The following is an 18,203-nucleotide window of genomic DNA, read 5'->3' as shown; positions in this document are numbered from 1 at the left end:
TTAATTTCCTTGCCCTGTATCAGCCTACCTACCTAGATAGCATCCTGTTCTTACATTTGTCTCAACTCGACCACCCCATCACATTTTATCTACCTTTCTCTTTCTGCTGAGTTCCTACAATAGGACAACCAGAGCTATTACCATAACAAGTTAGTTTTATGCTTCTAGATATCATTTCCATTCTGATATAAAGCTTCATTGTCTTCAAGTAAAGAGTGAGTTCTTTGGCTATAATAGGTATAATAGAGATAGCACTCACATTTTGAAAGTATTTCCAGAGGTATGCTTGGTATCAATGAGAAGCAATACAATTGAGGGATGCAGTTATAGAAATTGACATAAACAACATTGAAGCAAAATCATCAATGTAAAATTTTATTTCAACAAATCTCCCAGAGATATTTTCTAAAGATTTGTATGTTATTTGCAAATTTCTCAAGGTACCTTTGAAATTATTATTTGTTTTTTATTTGTCTTACATAATGAATACATAAAATTGAGAAATGTATTTAATAATATTTTCCATGGTATGCATTAAGCAATACAGAATATAAAAGAAATCATCTTTATTCTAGAACATTTTTTGCATGAAGAAATTTTTTTTTTTTTTTTTGAGATGGAGTTTTTGCTCTTGTTACCCAGGTTGGAGTGCAATGGCGCGATCTCGGCTCACCGCAACCTCCGCCTCCTGGGTTCAGGCAATTCTCTTTCCTCAGCCCCCTGAGTAGCTGGGATTACAGGCACGCACCACCATGCCCAGCTGATTTTATTGTATTTTTAGTAGCATGAAGAAATTTTAAAATTCTATTAAAGTATTTGCTTTTTACTATCATAATAGCATCAAAATACAACTATGACATTCACCTTACACTTCTTGCTGTAAAAAGAAGATTTGCAAAGCCTCTTGATTTTGCTTCTTAGAAGTCTGGCAAAAAGTATTTTAACTATCATCAATATTACACATTTAGATTTTTTTCAGTGAAGGTATATCCCTTTTCTTGTATTGTGGCTAAGCTTTTATTTAACAGTATTATTAAAGAAAGAATAGTAGAAGGATAGTTCAGATTTACTTTACTTTCTTTGTATTTTCCTTTTTTAAAAAATAATAGATATTTCAGTTTTCAGAAGTTCATAGTGTAATTGATTTCACTGTACCTTCCCTCATAAGATTATTGAACATGCTGGGCATGGTGGCTCAAGCCTGTAATCCCAGCACTTTGGGAGGCTGAGGCAGGTGGATCACGAGGTCAAGAGATCGAGACCATCCTGGTCAACATGGTGAAACCCCATCTCTACTAAAAATACAAAAAATTAGCTGGGCGTGGTGTTGCGTGCCTGTAATCCCAGCTACTCAGGAGGCTGAGGCAGGAGAATTGCCTGAACCCAGGAGGTGGAGGTTGCGGTGAGCCGAGATGGCGCCATTGCACTCCAGCCTGGGTAACAAGAGCGAAACTCCGTCTCAAAAAAAAAGAAAAAAAAAAAAAAGATTATTGAACATGATTATCTGATTATATATTCAGTTATGATTTGAAAATTATAAAGAACTACCACGTCTATTTAATATTGACTTAAAGCCTGCCAAGTCACTTCAGGTGCTAGTGTAAAGAGAATCTTTATGGACAATATTTTATGTAGATACAATTACAAAAATAAAATATGCAGGTATAGGAAATGAACAATCACTTATTTACAACATTAATAGTTAATGAGAAACTTGTTCAGAAAAAAGCAGATAAGGTTGATGATTGCTGCTATTTGCAACTTCTTAGAAACATGATAGGATAGGAAGGAGGTTTAAGCAAAATCTAATTATGCATAACTCATGTTGGTTTTACCACGTGACCGTTGGGTGTCCCTTACAATGTATTTGGAACAAAGTGTTTTTTCCCATCACATGGCTCCTAAATTCCATATGCGTCTAGGTCACAGGGCCTCCAAAGATTTGCTAAGTTATGTTGGGGATGAGATAGAAGGATCAAACAAAAGTTAGCCAAGCTGCTGATCTTCACCATTTTATTGTAACAGATATAGTTTCTCCTAGAAGATCTTTGTTTACAGAAGTAACCAGTAAAGACTATTTTTGGTATATAGAGAACTTAATTTCAAAAGTTCATTCCAATGACATCTTTTTAGAATCTAGAATTTTTTTCCATCATATCCTCTGTCTCTGGCCAGCATTGGCCTTCCTGTTTTGCGGCTATAGAAGCATGGATTTCTCCTTAAGAAACCCTAGCCTTGTTCCTGTGCCCAAGACCTGTGAGGTATCCACTTAAAGATGAGGCTTTATTTATTATTATTATTATTATTATTATACTTTAGTTCTGTACATTTACATGTACAGAACATTGCAGGTTTGTTACATAGGTATACACATGCCATGGTGGTTTGCTTCATCCATCCCCCGTCATCTATATTAGGTATTTCTCCTAATGTTAGCCCTCCCCAATCCCCCTACTCCCTGCTATCCCTCCTCTAACCGCCCCCCCCACTCCCCAACTAGCCCCTGTGTTTGATGTTCCCTTCCCTGTGTCCATGTATTCTCATTGTTCAACATCCACTTATGAGTGAGAACATGCGGTGTTTGGTTTTCTGTTCTTGTGTCAGTTTGCTGAGAATGATGGTTCCCAGCTTCATCCATGTCCCTACAAAGGACATGAACTCTAGATGAGACTTTAAAAGCATGGACAGACTTTTGTGTGCATGAGTACTGGCACATACCTAAACACACACACACAGACACACACACACACAGACACACACACACACACACACTATTGCTTTTCTACACACACACTATATATTTTGTTTATCTCACAGTTACTCTTTCTCAGGGTGGATTTATTCAAGATCTCTTTGTTTTATTGGTATTTTATTTTCCCACTAATATCATTTAAAATGTCTCATGCTACATTCTTTTGGCAATGTGGCGTATTTTAAGACTTAATGAAGAAGAGAATATAATCCAATTTCCCCAAGTCTACAAAGAGTAGTATAATTGTTTGAAGAGAGCATTTCAAAGTTCCAAAAGTACTGTCAATTCCCTCAGTGCCTTAATGATTTTGTATTCAATTTATTGAATACAAAACTTCAGGGGAGCAAACCTCTCTAGAAATTTCTCTTTCTCAAGTTGAGATTGATAAAATATTACAACCTTAGTTAATTAGTAAATGCGTAATGTATGGGCTACAGACAACATAAACATCTATATATTACTCCATTGGACACCCCCAATACTACCAGTAGCAGAAAACTTTTAACTAGAAGATGATAAATATAAAGCTAAATTGTAACTACATCGGCTTACTGTATTTCTTCTGCTTAAATGTTTTTTGTTTCCCTACTTTCAGCTGGACACTTAAAATTAGAAGCAGAATTTTCCAGTAGGTACTATTTATGATTTGTCCTTTTCTAATTACTTTTAACTCCGTAATGTAGTGTCTTTAACCTATGGTATCCTTTCACTGATAACTGTATTAATTTACATTTTCCTCCTTGATCAAATTTAAATTCTAGGCCAGTTCTATTAAACTCTAAAGACTTCATTTGAGTACATTAAGGTGTAATCTAAACAAGATTGTGGGTTTGAGCTTGTAAGTGGAGGTAGAGAAAAAAACAGCAAGAAAGGGAACATTCTCCCATAATTACACACTGTACTCACAATCCTAGTCTACCAATTTGTAAATCCGTATCAGAAGAGGACCATATCAGTGACTGTGGCAGGATCAGTCAAAATTTGTGGCCACTACTAGTAAATCTTAATGAAGAAAAACAAAACATTTCTTTCAACAAGATTGCCCCCATTTAAACACAATTTAAATGTGGGAAAACCATAACTTACTCATCTTTCTGTTCTCCCTAATGACTAAGAATAGCTCCATTGTCTATAGCAGGTGCAAAATAAATTCTCTTAAATTTAAGTACCCATCAGAACCGAATTTTGTGTCATCATAATTCCTTTATGTTAAATGCATTTGTCTTTGTAACTAACATCACCTCAAATGCATTTTTCCCCATAATCAAAATTGATCCTTGTTTTAATCACTAAATGTTTAGGAGAAATCTCTGGAAGAAAAAGCTGGTAGGCAAAGATCTGTGGCTGCAATGTTGGCCATTGTGACTCCTGAGATTAATAGAAGTCTGTCTAGGGTGAGACAAGCCAATGCTGGCCTCTAATTAATGCAAAGGTGCCAGGGAAACAAACAAACAAAAACTCAACAATTTGCTCTTTTAATTTCCTTCATCATCAGTTGATTACAGGAAATAGTTTCAGAGGAACCATTTACTCTCCAGATTAAGCAAGGAGTAGAAGCAAAGAACTTTTCCTCTTTCCCTGTTTTTATGAATTTGTTTAGGGTCTTTGTTTAGCTGAGTGCTTCGAACTACACAGTGCTTTCCTTGTTGATTAGTTTCCATCAGCAGCAGCAATTAGCATTGGTTTCCTAGACAACCATTCTGTACCCTACTGAGAAAAACCTTTTCTTGACAGGAGCATTCTGTCTAAAATTGTTTTGTTTTCCTTCTTCCACAAGTGTACGGTAAGCTTATTTGTCATTTCCTTTGAACACAACATTATTATACCGAAAATTCTTAAAACATTTGCAGGCTTTTATATTCCATATGGTTGAATTTACAGCCACTGTCTCTTACATCTCTCTTAACAACCTGAAAGAAATCAACAAAAATATGTTCTCAAGCATATGTCAAGGTGCTTGGGTTTTTTTGTTCACAGTCTAATTTGTGAACCTTTGCACATTCAAGGAATCAAAGCTGGTTCTGCTGAAAAACCACAAGGTACAAATTCAAAATCAAACTTACGGGTCTATCAACAATGTTATGTATCACTCAGAAACAAGTTGAAACTTCCAGGGTTATTGAAAAAGTTTCATCTTCATTGCTGTTATTATTAATCAACCAAGCAATATTGATAGATAAATACAAGAAAATAACTTTAAAAATGTGCTCAAAGCAAGGCCAGAGGTTAAAAAATTTGTTGTGGTAAATAGTGTGACCAGAAGAACATGGCAGTGGTGCAGCATGAATCGGCATTATGGAAAATAACAGAGGGTCATGATAGCTATAAATGCTGAGTAATATGATGTGACAATAGAGCAAAATTTACTTTATGTGCCTTTGAGTTCAAATAGTAAGTGTCAGGAGCCTGATGTATTGTCTGTTAGGCTCACAGTAGTGGCCCAACATTTAGGCAAGGAGGTACTCATTGGGAAAAATGACAGAATCGTCTCAACGTCTGACAAAAACTTGCAGGTCTTACCTACATTTTGTCAATCAAATGATGTTCATAGTCTTAAATAACAGGACATCAAGAGTGATTAAAACAGTGGTACCTAATTTAAATAAGCACTTGATTTGTATTATTTTACTTAATTGTTACAACACACCAAAAGATGAATACTACTTTCATTCCCACTTTACAGATGGGGAATGTGAAGGTTAGAGAGAGTGTCACTTAACCACGGTCTTTTGGCTAGTATGAGATGGAGACAGAATTTGATCCCAGGTTTTCTGACACTAGAACCTACTTTCATATAAAATACTTACACTTATGTAAAGCATAACAATGTCTAAATGGGACAAGTGTATCTTTATCCATTATTTTACCAGTTTTCCCATCTGGACAATGTGTAAATATGTACATTAAATAGCATCAACAAGAAATGAAAGTGCCTACTGTAGCAACTTGTTTAATAACCTCGTATAACAGTATGATGTTTATTCATTAGTTAGGTGAAGCCTAAGTAGCTTAGCATGATGCCGTTTGGATTTTATCAAGTTGTTTTCTGTGGATGACAGCATTTCTCAGTCAGTTCCTCATATCTATTAATCTCCTCTATGTGTTTCCACCAATATATTTCCTTAATACCAAGAAAATATATTATTTCTTTCCAGATTTTAATTTATCTAGGAAGGACTGCTTTAATACTCTTTTCTAAATACTAACCCCATCTTTGTTGCCCAGGAAAAGTTTTCAAGACAGACTTCACTTTTCATCTTCAGGTGTTTACCTGTATGGTGATGATCTGCTATCACCTATTGCTCTGTTCTCTGGATTAAATATTTGAATCCTTTAATCAGCCTTTAACCAATAACATTTTTAGAAATTATGAGATGAATTTTATTTAGAGAGGTTCCTTTTCAATGTTTTCCCTCTAATTGATTTGCTGTCAGATCCAAGTTGTCATTCACTTTGCCTAGCTATGACAGGACTTTACAGGCATATTATAAGATTTTTTTATTACTTATAGAACTTATCTCATTATCATATTGACTCTACTGATAATAATAAATTAACTTTCAAATACTAATGTAAGGGTCTTACTGCAATGCAAAAACTACTGTTAATTACATTGAAACCCTGACATTCATTTGCAAAAGAGAGAATGGAACATTCACAAGAGAAAGAATAAGAAAACGTATCATATACACTTCTTATCTAAGAAAATTTCTAACATAAACTAAAAAATGTCCAGTGCCAGAACATTTTAGAAGTTCAAAAGAAAGATAATTGAGACTTTCAAAATATCAGATTATAATAAGCAGTTTTATGTTTGTTTAATATTTTTAGCTATGAATATCAATGTTACCTATTAATTAATATAATGAATAAATAATTCCTCACTTTGTTTGTAATCTAGATTCATCTTTAATCTTCTAAACAACTAAGTCCTGTTTATATATTTACACATACGTTTGGAAGAAAAAGCAAGAAAAAAGAATAGAAAGTAGAAAGGGAACAGCAGGTAGAAAAAGTAAGCAATGAAAAATTAACATGTAGTCTAATCTCTTACTTCAAAGAGAATTTTTCATGTCACAGATTGTCTTAAGGATTAGACAGGATTATTGTACCTTTTAGAGCACTGTCTAAAATAGGTAGTCCTGAACTGGGACTTGCTGGACAGAATCTTGAGCAGATGGTAGCCCAGGACTTGTGCATCCAGGAAACTGGGTATGAAGCCAGAAAATAAATAACAAAGGCAATATTTTCTTCTCTCATAGCTTTGCCTTGGAAAAAAATACTTCCCTTGCCCATCACCCATAGCCATCAATATCAGTGATATTGGACTATATTATCAGATGGTTATAATAACAGTAGCCTAGTTGGGCAGACCTTTAGTGCATATCACTGTTGCTCTTTAAGGTAGAAATATTAAAGTAGAAGACTCAGAAAAATACATGACTAGGGGGAAATAAAGATGCCTCGGCTGAGGCGGGTGGATCATGAGGTCAAGAGATCGAGACCATCCTGGTCAACATGGTGAAACCCCATCTCTACTAAAAATACAAAAAAAAAAATTAGCTGGGCATGGTGGTGCACAACTGTAGTCCCAGCTACTCGGGAGGCTGAGGCAGGAGAATTGCTTGAACCAGGAGGCACAGGCTGCGGTGAGCTGAGATTGCGCCATTGTACTCCAGCCTGCGTAACAAGAGCGAAACTCCATTTCAAAAAAAAAAAAAAAAAAAAAAAAAAGCCTCGCTGAAGGACTATCTGAAAGTTTTCATTTTATTTGTATTCCAGGCCTGTTATATAATTATGTGCCAGGCCTGTTATGTGATTATGTAATTGAGTCCCCACAACAACCTCTGAGACAGGTACTAAAATTATTTCCATTTTATAAATAAGGCATCGAAGCAAAATGAGATTGAGTACATTTCATAGTATGAAATAATTAGAAAGTAGCAATACTGGAGTTTGTACCCACATTTTTCTGAATTAAAGTCTGTGAGATTCCCTCTGATGTTTGCTGTAAAAAACAACAATCAGTAATCCCCTAAATATATAGAAAGACTGGATGGATGGATGGATGGATGGATGATGGTTAAATAGAGAGAGGGACTTAATAGACAAATGTAGAATCAATGAAGAAATTACATATATAATTACACACATCATAACCATTACATTTATATTTTTGTAGGTCTGATTTTGTGACTGTCTATCCTTGTCTCCTGAGTTTGTTTAAAACATTTACCATCAATCTGTCCTGATCTTTACACAAACCCTGAGTGAATTTGCCCCTGTCCCAGGAGCCATGCTGTAAGGATGAAGCTCATCCAGTAGATCTGCTGATGAGGCTTCCAGTGGGAGAACACCATCTCCCTTCTTCAAGAATGCTGCCTTTTTTGCTGATGACAGCCATTAGTTAGAGGAGGATTTTAAATTAATTGGACCAACTGAAATTCCCAGAACAATCTTAGGCTCATGTTTTCCTAAATTCACTGTGAAATTTGTATTATAAAATGTGTTATGTCATACTTTAAAAAGTTTAACAATATTATGCTCTAAAAAATCTCAAAGATACTATGTCAGTTAATCCAACAGCCCATTTTACTATGCTAAAATAGCATTTCTCAAAATCTCTTAAATTCCTTCAAAGAAAAAATTTACCAATTCTCCCCAAATCGGGTTAAATTACTTTTTTACAACTTTGGATTAAACGTGTACAAAAATAAAATTAACTTATTTATGAGCTCTAATTTCATTATGGGACATAAACACATTTATGAATTCATTTATTCTGAAACAAACAAAAAAAAAAACAGTAAAATTTAAACTACCTGCTGCTTCCCATCTACAATAAATGATACTGCTTTGCTGAAACTAAATTATTACTCACGATTGAAATACAGTACTGGCTAATACAGTGCCTTTATTTAAGTTGGACATGTCTATACTGAACTGGAGACAAGTGATACTTCTATTCTCCATATTTCTCTGTTTGAACTATTTTCAAAGTCCACTTACACAGCATACCACAATGTTATTTGGGCTACACTTGCGTGAATGCATCCTTTATGTATTAAATCCACCTGTTTTCTTATTAGCTGTCAGCACTTAAAATAATTCTTCATGGTATCAAAACTGTATCCTAACATACAATCCCAAAGAAAAAGACTGAAATAATGTAGAATTACTCAGTTGTAATTTGCTCATATAATCAATAGATATTTATTTCGACTTATCTTCCCAATTTAAAAAAAATATTTCATGTAAAACACTCTGAGACCATAAAAATATTTATCAATAGTTAAATAAGAATGCAGGACCCCCATTTAAGAAATGCTGTTTTGATACGTATATCAGCTACTTAATAACAGAGTAAATGAGATAACTTGAGATTTTTAATGCTACTAAATGTAGTAACAAGCATGAATTATTTCTGAATTTTTTTAATATTATAAACAAAACCTTTCATTTTAATTTTTCATTCTGTAAAAAAAAAAAAAAAAAAAAAAACTCCTGTTAAGCATCCAATCTGGGTAAAGCTTAATAAGAGAAGCTTCAAGAATTATGCATTGAAACACTATTCACAGTAGAAAAGACATGGAATCAACCTAGATGCCCATAAAGGATAGACTAGATAAAGAAAATCTGGTACATGTATACCATGAAATATTATGCAGCCATAAAAAACAACAAGATTATGTCTTTTACCAGAGCATGGATGGAGCTGGAGGCCATTATTCTTAGCAAACTAAGACGGGAACAGAAGGCCAAATACTGCATGTTCTCACTTCTAAGTGGTAGCTAAATAATGAGAACACGTGGACACATCAACATCAAGGGGAACAACACACACTGGGCCCAGTGTAAGGTGGAGAATGGGAGTAGGGAGAGGACCAGGAAAAATAACCAATGGGTACTAGGCTTAAAACCTGGGTGATAAAATAATCTATACAACAAGCCCCCACGACACAAGTTTGCCTATATAACAAAGCTGCACATGTACGCCTGAACTTAAAAGTTAGAATTGTGACAATGACAGAACAGAGTCCTTGACTTTGGAAACTTTACATCTTTACATAGTGTGGGAGATAAGCCATGTAAACCAGTACCATTCCATATGAGATGTACTAAATGCCATAGGAAGATACTATAGTTTGCATACATACAGGAATGATCCAGAAGACACAAAGGTCCTATGTATATCCCAATATCTGCCATGATTGTTCCACCTCTTTATTACACTCAGTTTTTATAAATTACTGGGGTGCTAGAAGAAGCTACCTACCTCTACTGATTTTTAAGTACTTTAATTGCATTTAAAAATTAATATATGTAAGTGGCAATTCTCAAAACCTAAAATAATTCTTTTTGTAACATTATTAAATAATTTAGATGGCCAAGCACTGTCATTAAAGCTAATTTAATTTTTTGTAGCTCTTTTTGTGTACTCTTTCCCATTAAAAATATCACTTTAGGAGCACAGCCTTTCAGAAAATGTTCAGTGACATTCCACCCAGCAGTTAGGTAGGTAGATAGATGATAGATTAGATAGATAGATAGATGATAGATAGATAGATAGATAGATAGATAGATAGATAGACAGACAGATAGATAAATGTTGCTCAGTTGTGGCTAATCACTTGTTGTATAGCCTCCAACCATAATCAGGAGTAGAATTGCAGTAATATGTTTTAGATAGACAGATAGCTGAGCAGGTCTGAGAGTATGTTTTCTTCATTCATGCCGTTAAAAGAGTTGATATATTTCTATTAGTGATTCACTCATGACTGTTAGAAAGTTTTGTGATTATGTGCTTGTTATTTCTTCCATTGTTTTGCTTAAGAGAAAGAATATTGTAATTGTCAGGGATGCTAAAAACTAGTTATTTGGCAACTCACAGACTGATCATTTTAATTATGAGCCCTCTTTTTTAAAAAAGAAAATGAAACTGTTGCACTTACAAGATGAGTTCATGTCATATGACTTTAAAGATCTTTAAAACATCTACTGTCTAGAAAAATAGTAGTTCTTTAGAAAGAAACCATCTGACATGTCACTGCCATGTATTTCATTAAAACTTCATCTTTCCAGATTTTTTATAATTTATCTTATTTGCATTGATCCTGCATAGTGCTATTTAATCACTATGCAGTGAGGTATATACAAATATGTCTTTTTCAGATTTTAAATAATGGCATTTCTTTAAATCAAGCACACAAGCTTGCTTATATAAATTATATTTTTTAGAATAGTATAAGAAAATTATTAAAAATTTAAGTTAAATTCAGAATGAATCATCTCTCCTTGAATTTGTTTTACTAGGTATAAAGAGATTAAATTGTTTCTATTTGTGTAAACAGCTTTTACAAAATAAAGTACCAATTACCTTCACATTGGATGTTAGGATTTCAACAGATGATTTTGGGGGCAGGGGATACAAATATTCTTCCTATAACAGAAATGTCATGGACTTCAGAGTTGAAAATAAATTTCTGTTATTTAAGCCAAAAAATATTAAAATACTATATAAGTATATCTTTCTCAGTTCTATGCTCATTTTGCTTTGCTTTGCTTATCTCCTAGAATGCCAACTTCTTTTCTTCTTTTTTGTATGTATGTGTTTATGTTTTCTCTGCAATTAAAAAATTATATTGCATTTTTTTAGGGGGAAGAAAATGAAATTTTAATCCACTATACTGTTTGGTTGCTTTTCCTCTTAGCTTCCTGTTTCAGACTTATCATTATTATATTTTCTTTTGTTACTGTTTATTACAGAGGAGGTGTCTGCAAGGATAGTTCAAGTAGTCACTGCTGAGGCTGTAGCGGTCCTGAAAGGTGAACAAGAGAAAGAAGCTCAGCATAAAGACCAGACTGCAGCTCTGCCTTTAGGTAAATGAGAAGACCCTCAGGTCAGGGACTGTGTCTGTTGCACCCTGATCACATGATAAAGTCTTCATGTTCAAAAGATAGGCCATATCTTGTACTTCATCCTTACATGTAACATTCATCAGACACCTTGACTGGATATGCACTAGGACTTACTTTCATCTTTTTCCACTGGTTTGTTATAGTATTTGCGCAGTCTTTAGTTAGGGTAATGAACTTACGGGTAGATATTGTCCTAAGTGACCCTTAAATTTTTCACTTTCCAGACTGCTAGAAATAGTTATTATTAAAATAAAGCCAATGCATTATTTCATGACCTCCACCCAGAAGGATAATATACTAAAACTTTCATAAGAAATGAGTATTTCCCTTTATAGGTTTTAGTGAATGATTATGCTATAGCCTTGCTTAGGTCTTCCTGAACTGACTACACAAAATCTATAGCCAGAGCTTTGTTATAATCATGCATGACTTTCTATCTTGTATGAAGTACTGACTTCCACTTGGTTCATCTAAGGGCACTGAGAGTGCTGTTCTCTCCCTTGGTAACATGACAAATGCCCCCCAGGGCCAGCAAGTCATGTAACGCATGCTTGCCATAGAAAATATTCTCAGCCAAAGCCTTGCCTTCCATAGATAGATAGATAGATAGATAGATAGATAGATAGATAGATAGATAGATGTGTATGTATATACCTGAAGAGATACAAAAAGAAAGGAGACTCTCTTAAATTCAATATATATATTTATTTCACAGGTACATACACCTGAGTCATAGAAAGGTATGGTTTTAAAGGCCTAAAAATAGTACATATCCCTTTCCCTCTCTTACAGTCTAATATATCTGTAATATTTGATTTTCTGATCAGTATTCCTTTAATTGCCTATTAAAAAATAAGTAATAAAAATAATCTTCCCTCCCAGAATAATAATTTAGAATACACTCAGGATTTTTGGCGCTGTGGGTTTTGTTTTATTATTAAGGACTATTTTTTCTCTTAAAACATATAGGGAAAGAATTATGTAATCTAAAACATTAACCTTCAGACTGTTGTTCACTTTTTTCCTTAAAAGAAAAGAAAACTCAATTTTTTAACATTTGAAATCTTAAAATATGCCATGCAGAAGCCCATTGGGTAAGGAAGTAAAAAGTTACCTGTCATCGCAAAACTGCCTCTACTAACTACTTTATGAAACTGAAATTCCTCTAATCTTTAAAATAGATTTAACCACTGGCCTTAAATGAGAAATAGTTCCTTTTGAAATTTCTTACTGTCATATGAGGGGGTCACAAAGAATCTAAGTGTCTTGAAAAACACAACTTATGTTAACTGTAAATTAATTACATCCTTTAGAACCTTTTTCTCTGATTCCTCTTCATGTGTAATGCTAAGACCAGAAGTTTACTCAGTGCATGTTTTTTGTCTGAAAGTTTGCTCAGGCTGTGAAGGCTTATTTTTCCTTTTCTGAGAATACACAAAGAAGATGGGTTTTGAAATTAGACCCAGTGGACAAAAGGTTTTTTAAAAAATATGTCCCCTAAAATAACTATGAGTGATAAAGATAACATGTTTCCAGATTGAGCAGTTGAACAATAGAGGGTTCTAATATTTTTTTCTGTCAGTAGCTGAATCCAAGCTAAAAATGCCTGCCTGTTTGTGTTCTCATATGGTAAATTAGGGCCAAAATGAAATATTTTATTAACTGAACAGGTAGACACATTAATGAGATTAATGATGGAATTTTAGCAGGTATCTCTAATCTGTTTTTCTAGAGACGATAAAATGATTTTTTTGGAAAATATCAAATGCTTGTCTTATTTTTTAGGTTTTCAAAAACACGTGAATCAGGTAATGGGCCAAAAAATAAATCAAAGGCAGCTTACTATTTTTCTGAATTTTATAGAGAGGCCTTTTTACAAATGGCAGAACTGCCTACAATCTACCAGCCTAAAAGGATTAATTATTGCATCTCATTTTTCCATTGTTTAATCTTTAGCAGCTGAAGAAACAGCTAATCTGCCTCCTTCTCCACCCCCATCACCTGCTTCAGAACAGACTGTCACAGTGGAGGAAGGTAAGGCCTACTGGACTTTTCAGGGTTTGTCTTCTGATAAACGGTAAACAATAAACTTCAATCAATAAGCTCTGGACTTTGGTATTGGTTAGCATGTGACCAAGCTTTGGAGCTATCTGTTTCAAATAGTGAAGAAGAAACAAAGACTTCAAATAAATAATCATTTATTTATATAAAAGCAAAAGTAGAGGAATTTGGTAAATAAAGAAATCTACTTGATTAAGGAAAAGAATTTTGTATTTGGTTGCTATAAATAACTATAGAGAACCCATTCACTTAAGATAGGATGCTTTAACAGGGAAGATACAATTCTACCTTGTAAGTGACTGAACCAAATTAAAATAAATATAAATGTAATCCCTATAATAGTAGGGGTCAGATTTATTGATGAAATCAACACTTCCTTATGAAAGTATCAGGAATTATCTCTGTTTTGCTCACTATTATATTGCCGAGGCCTTCCCCAGGGTCTGACCCATAGCAAATTTAATAAATATTAATGAATAAATGAAGAAGTGAATGAATGAATCTGATATTGAGAACAGTGGACTGGAAGCTGAGCTCATGACTTCTTTCCTGTTGAGACCTGTTATTGTCCATGGATCTTTTTATGAACGTACTCAACATGGAATGTCATGTCAGTTCTCAATGACAAAACAGAAAGATGTCTTTGAATAATATTCATTCAGAATCTGAGATGAAAGTCACCACTTAAAAGGAAACCATTACTGGTTCTCCAACTTAGACCAGTTAACCTTTGTGTATTGTTTGAGAGTTACAGGAAAAGGCAAAGGAGAGCTAGGATCCATTGTTGTTTCAGTAATACTTAGTTTTCATGTATTAAAACCAGAATTTTAGAAGTATTTATTTTATTCATTTATTTTTCCTTTTTACTGTGTTAAAGACTGAAGAACATTTATTTTAAAAGACTTGGCTTTTTATCATTTGTAATTAGTTTCATTTAAAATATTTTTTGACTTCCTAAATATAAAAATTAGAATTACTGAATCATAAATTATCAACTCTATTATGATTTTATTTTTTCACAGATTTATAAACCTAAATTTATTTTAGCAAGATTTTTCTTTCTTAAATTGAACCTCTTTTTTTTTCAATTGACTGCCTGAAATAATATTAAACAAACTAAGTTTTTCTGAGGAATAAAAGAAAGTTTGGGGATAATCAGTGTATAACAGCCACTGATTATTAGTTAATCTTTTAGTTTATAGGTTTGAAAACTTTCTTTTGACCTTATGTTTATCCATTCACTGGGCACATATTTATTGAGCACTTAACAATGTTCCAGGTATTCTTCAAATTCTGAGCATATACCAGTGAACAAAACAGACATGATTCCTGCTTTTAAAGAGTACGCTATTGTCTGTTATCCCAGCACTTTGGGAGGCTGAGGCAGGCAAGCCCATCTCTACTAAAAATATAAAAATTAGTCTGGCATGGTAGTGCACACCTGTAATACTCAGGAGGCTGAGGCAGGAGAATCGCTTGAACCAAAGAGGTAGAGGTTACAGTGAGCCAAGATGGCACCATTGCACTCCAGCCTGGGTGACAGAGTGAGATTCTGTCTCAGATAGATAGATAGATAGATAGATAGATAGATAGATAGACAGACAGATAGTACACTATCTGGTGGAGAACAGAAATCCAATAGATAAGCTTACAAATAATTTCAAAGTGGATTAGCATTGAAAAGGAAAAGAATAAGGAGCTTTAAAATAGTACAAGGGAAACCTTATTTTATTGGGTGTTAAGGGGATGGCTAAGTAGCTGAGACCAGACGCATGAGGAAGAAGTTTTGGCTAAACAAAAATGGAAGAAATAACAAGAGCACTCAGGTGGGCAAGAAGTTGAAGTGACCCAGGAACTGAAGGGGGTCCATGGCTAATGGGTAGTGAGAAAGAGTAGAGCAGTGGAGAAGTGTGAGAGGAATCAGCGGTCAGCTGGGGTCAGTGGCCTAGATTTTACTCTGAATGCAGGGGGAAGCCTGACATGATCATTGTACCTCCTTCAGGCCATGGAACATGTTTTTGAGCTCCTACTTAAAGCTTTTCAAGCATCAGAGAATCCTCTTAACCCAGAGAGGGATATGATGTTGACAGTGTAGGTTTACTCCAAAAGTCTGCTTGAGGTCAAGTCATTTAATCTTCTTACTCTATATGGGATTTGGAACAGAAAGGGAAGAAGCAGAGTCCTCCCATCCATCTGGCAATTCACCCAGCCTACTTCCTGCAGGGTAATATGATGGATATAATGAAAACATAAATAAATAAAATGTAGAATCACCTTCACATTTTGTTAACTTAGGTGTCAACTTTCCAGAGTTCTCTTACATTTTGGAATTACTTTCTTCAAGCTGTTTCAAGGAAAATACCAAGTAACCTCCTATTCAAAGTAATTCAAAGTTATTTTCAAGCCAAACGTGTATTTTTAACTTTTTCAAGTATTAAATTGTCTGAAGCTCTGATTATTTGCTTTTAAAAGTATAACCATTTTTTGAGTTTTAGGAAAAATATATGTATATATTTTATAAACTCTACCTCTATAAAGGCCAGAAAATATTCTCACCTTAAATATGTGAAAGATTTGTAGTCTAGACAAACTACTCCTTCTCTTTTATGTTAAGCCACACTTAAGTAATATACAAGTTTTTTTTTTTTAGTTTTGTCAGAAAATAAATTAGTGACAAGTCACAAGACAGGATTTAACTGTTCAATTTTTCAAACCAAGTAGTTTGTAAATGCCCAACCCAAATTCCATCAATATATCGATTGCTTATAGCAGGTCAGGCGGAAAGGGAGCAGGTGCATTTTTTTTTGCCTTATCTAGGAGATTATTTACCCTCCTTGACAGCCTCAAAGCAATTTTAATCTGAGGGTACAGTGATTTCTGCAAATGAAGGAAAGCTCTTCTGTTAGATTGAGTATTCAGTGATTTTGAGGATACCCTTTCTTTTTATTAATTATTAAACTTTTTAAAACTATTCTTTCCCAAAGGGAAAGCATGAAAGCTTCCACTAAAAATAATTTAAGATGTTAATTATTATCATTTATGAATATTTATTATAATTAATGCAATATTAATAATTCCCAGGATATGTGCTTATTCTGGAAAACATTTACAAGGGATTTTGAACAAAAAAATGAAACAAGCTGCACACTTAGAAAAGGAACTATGGTACAGTAAACCTAAGCTGTACTGGTTATGATGTTTTTAAATTAACCTCCTTTTTCTTCTTGGCCTAATCATAATAATTGTCATTTGGACTGAGCTATTAGAATTTGGAAGCCTGTGCAGGTATGGAATAATTTGAACACAGAACCAGGATTCTTTCCACCCTCTTAGGTTTGCTTCAGACTTCCAGGGTGGTGTTTTCCTGTGTCATGGATGTGGTGACCTAATAATCACTAATCTGAAAGTAGTTTTCTCTTTATGTCATTCTGGGGCAGCAATAACAGTCAGCAGACTGAGGAGTCCTCAGTCAAAAGCTGGCAGAATGGAAAGGGCTTGGAAATGGTGGAGAACAATGTAAGTGAGGCCAGCAGCCATCAACCATATGCTGTGATGCCACAACATGCAAAAAACACCAAATCACTAACATTCCACAAGATGCAGTCTCCAAAGGAGGCTGACATACCAAGGCTGGGTTTTACATAGCAAACCTTACATTAGCCCAGTGTAAATTTTCAAATGCTTTAAAAAAAAAAGTCTGAGTGAAAGCAAACCAGGGAAAATGTATTCTTCCATTGAAACCAGGTAAGCTTTATTTTTTAAGATTATACAAAAGTCCAAGGTTCATAAGGTTACCCTATTTTTAGCATAACACATTATTAAATGAAATAGAATATTCTGTGGCAAAAGCAGAGTCCCTAGAAGCATGCCTACTTCTAGTAAAAAGATGCATGCATTCAATCCTGACGTCAAACAACAAATTAACTGTTGTAAAATGAATTCAATTTTTCATATATCTCTCAATGCCAACTTTGGTGTGTTAAATGAGGGGAAAGAACAGAGGTACCTGACAACTTGTCTGAGTACACTGAAGACACAGAGGCTCACATGTATGGAGTCAGATATTGTACTTGGCATTTTCACAGATACCTTCTCATTTAATCCTCCCAGCAACACACAGAGATAATATTCATTTCCACTTTTTTGCCCAAAATGCCATGGCTTATGTCTGGGTAAGTGGCTTATCCAGAATGCAAATCCAAATGTAAATTCTGCAACCACAATTGCACTACATCCCTAAAGCTGTTTCTTATCAAGATTCTTATTGTGAGACTATGGAAGTAAATTATCTTCAAATGAGTTGTTTGTTATAAGCTATTATAGTAATTTCCTTTAAGAAAAAAGCTTACAAATAAATATTCAATTTATTATTTATTTATTTAAAATTATTATGTCTTCCATCTCTGTTGGGAGTGATCCAGATGCACATGCCATACACAACACCATAAGGAATGAGAATCTTACGTCTTCT

General features: G+C 34.2%; 1 protein-coding gene across 43 annotated transcripts in view; it reads left to right on the top strand.

The window, feature by feature from the left end:
• The window catches only part of MAP2 (microtubule associated protein 2), a 299,602-nt gene that overhangs the window by 235,466 nt on the left and 45,933 nt on the right, over positions 1-18,203 (top strand). For 35 of the 43 annotated variants that reach the window (XM_074399103.1, XM_074399100.1, XM_074399101.1 and 32 more), the window contains 2 exons: positions 11,519-11,632; positions 13,628-13,705. In XM_074399103.1, the coding sequence (XP_074255204.1) occupies positions 11,519-11,632; positions 13,628-13,705 (192 nt within the window). The remainder of the gene's footprint in view (positions 1-11,518; positions 11,633-13,627; positions 13,706-18,203) is intronic. The other 8 variants (XM_074399105.1, XM_074399112.1, XM_074399110.1 and 5 more) reach the window with 1 other exon arrangement.

The sequence above is a fragment of the Saimiri boliviensis genome, chromosome 5 (genome assembly GCF_048565385.1).
Source record: "Saimiri boliviensis isolate mSaiBol1 chromosome 5, mSaiBol1.pri, whole genome shotgun sequence".
Lineage (NCBI taxonomy): Eukaryota > Metazoa > Chordata > Mammalia > Primates > Cebidae > Saimiri > Saimiri boliviensis.
This window is presented reverse-complemented; position numbering and strand designations above follow the sequence as displayed.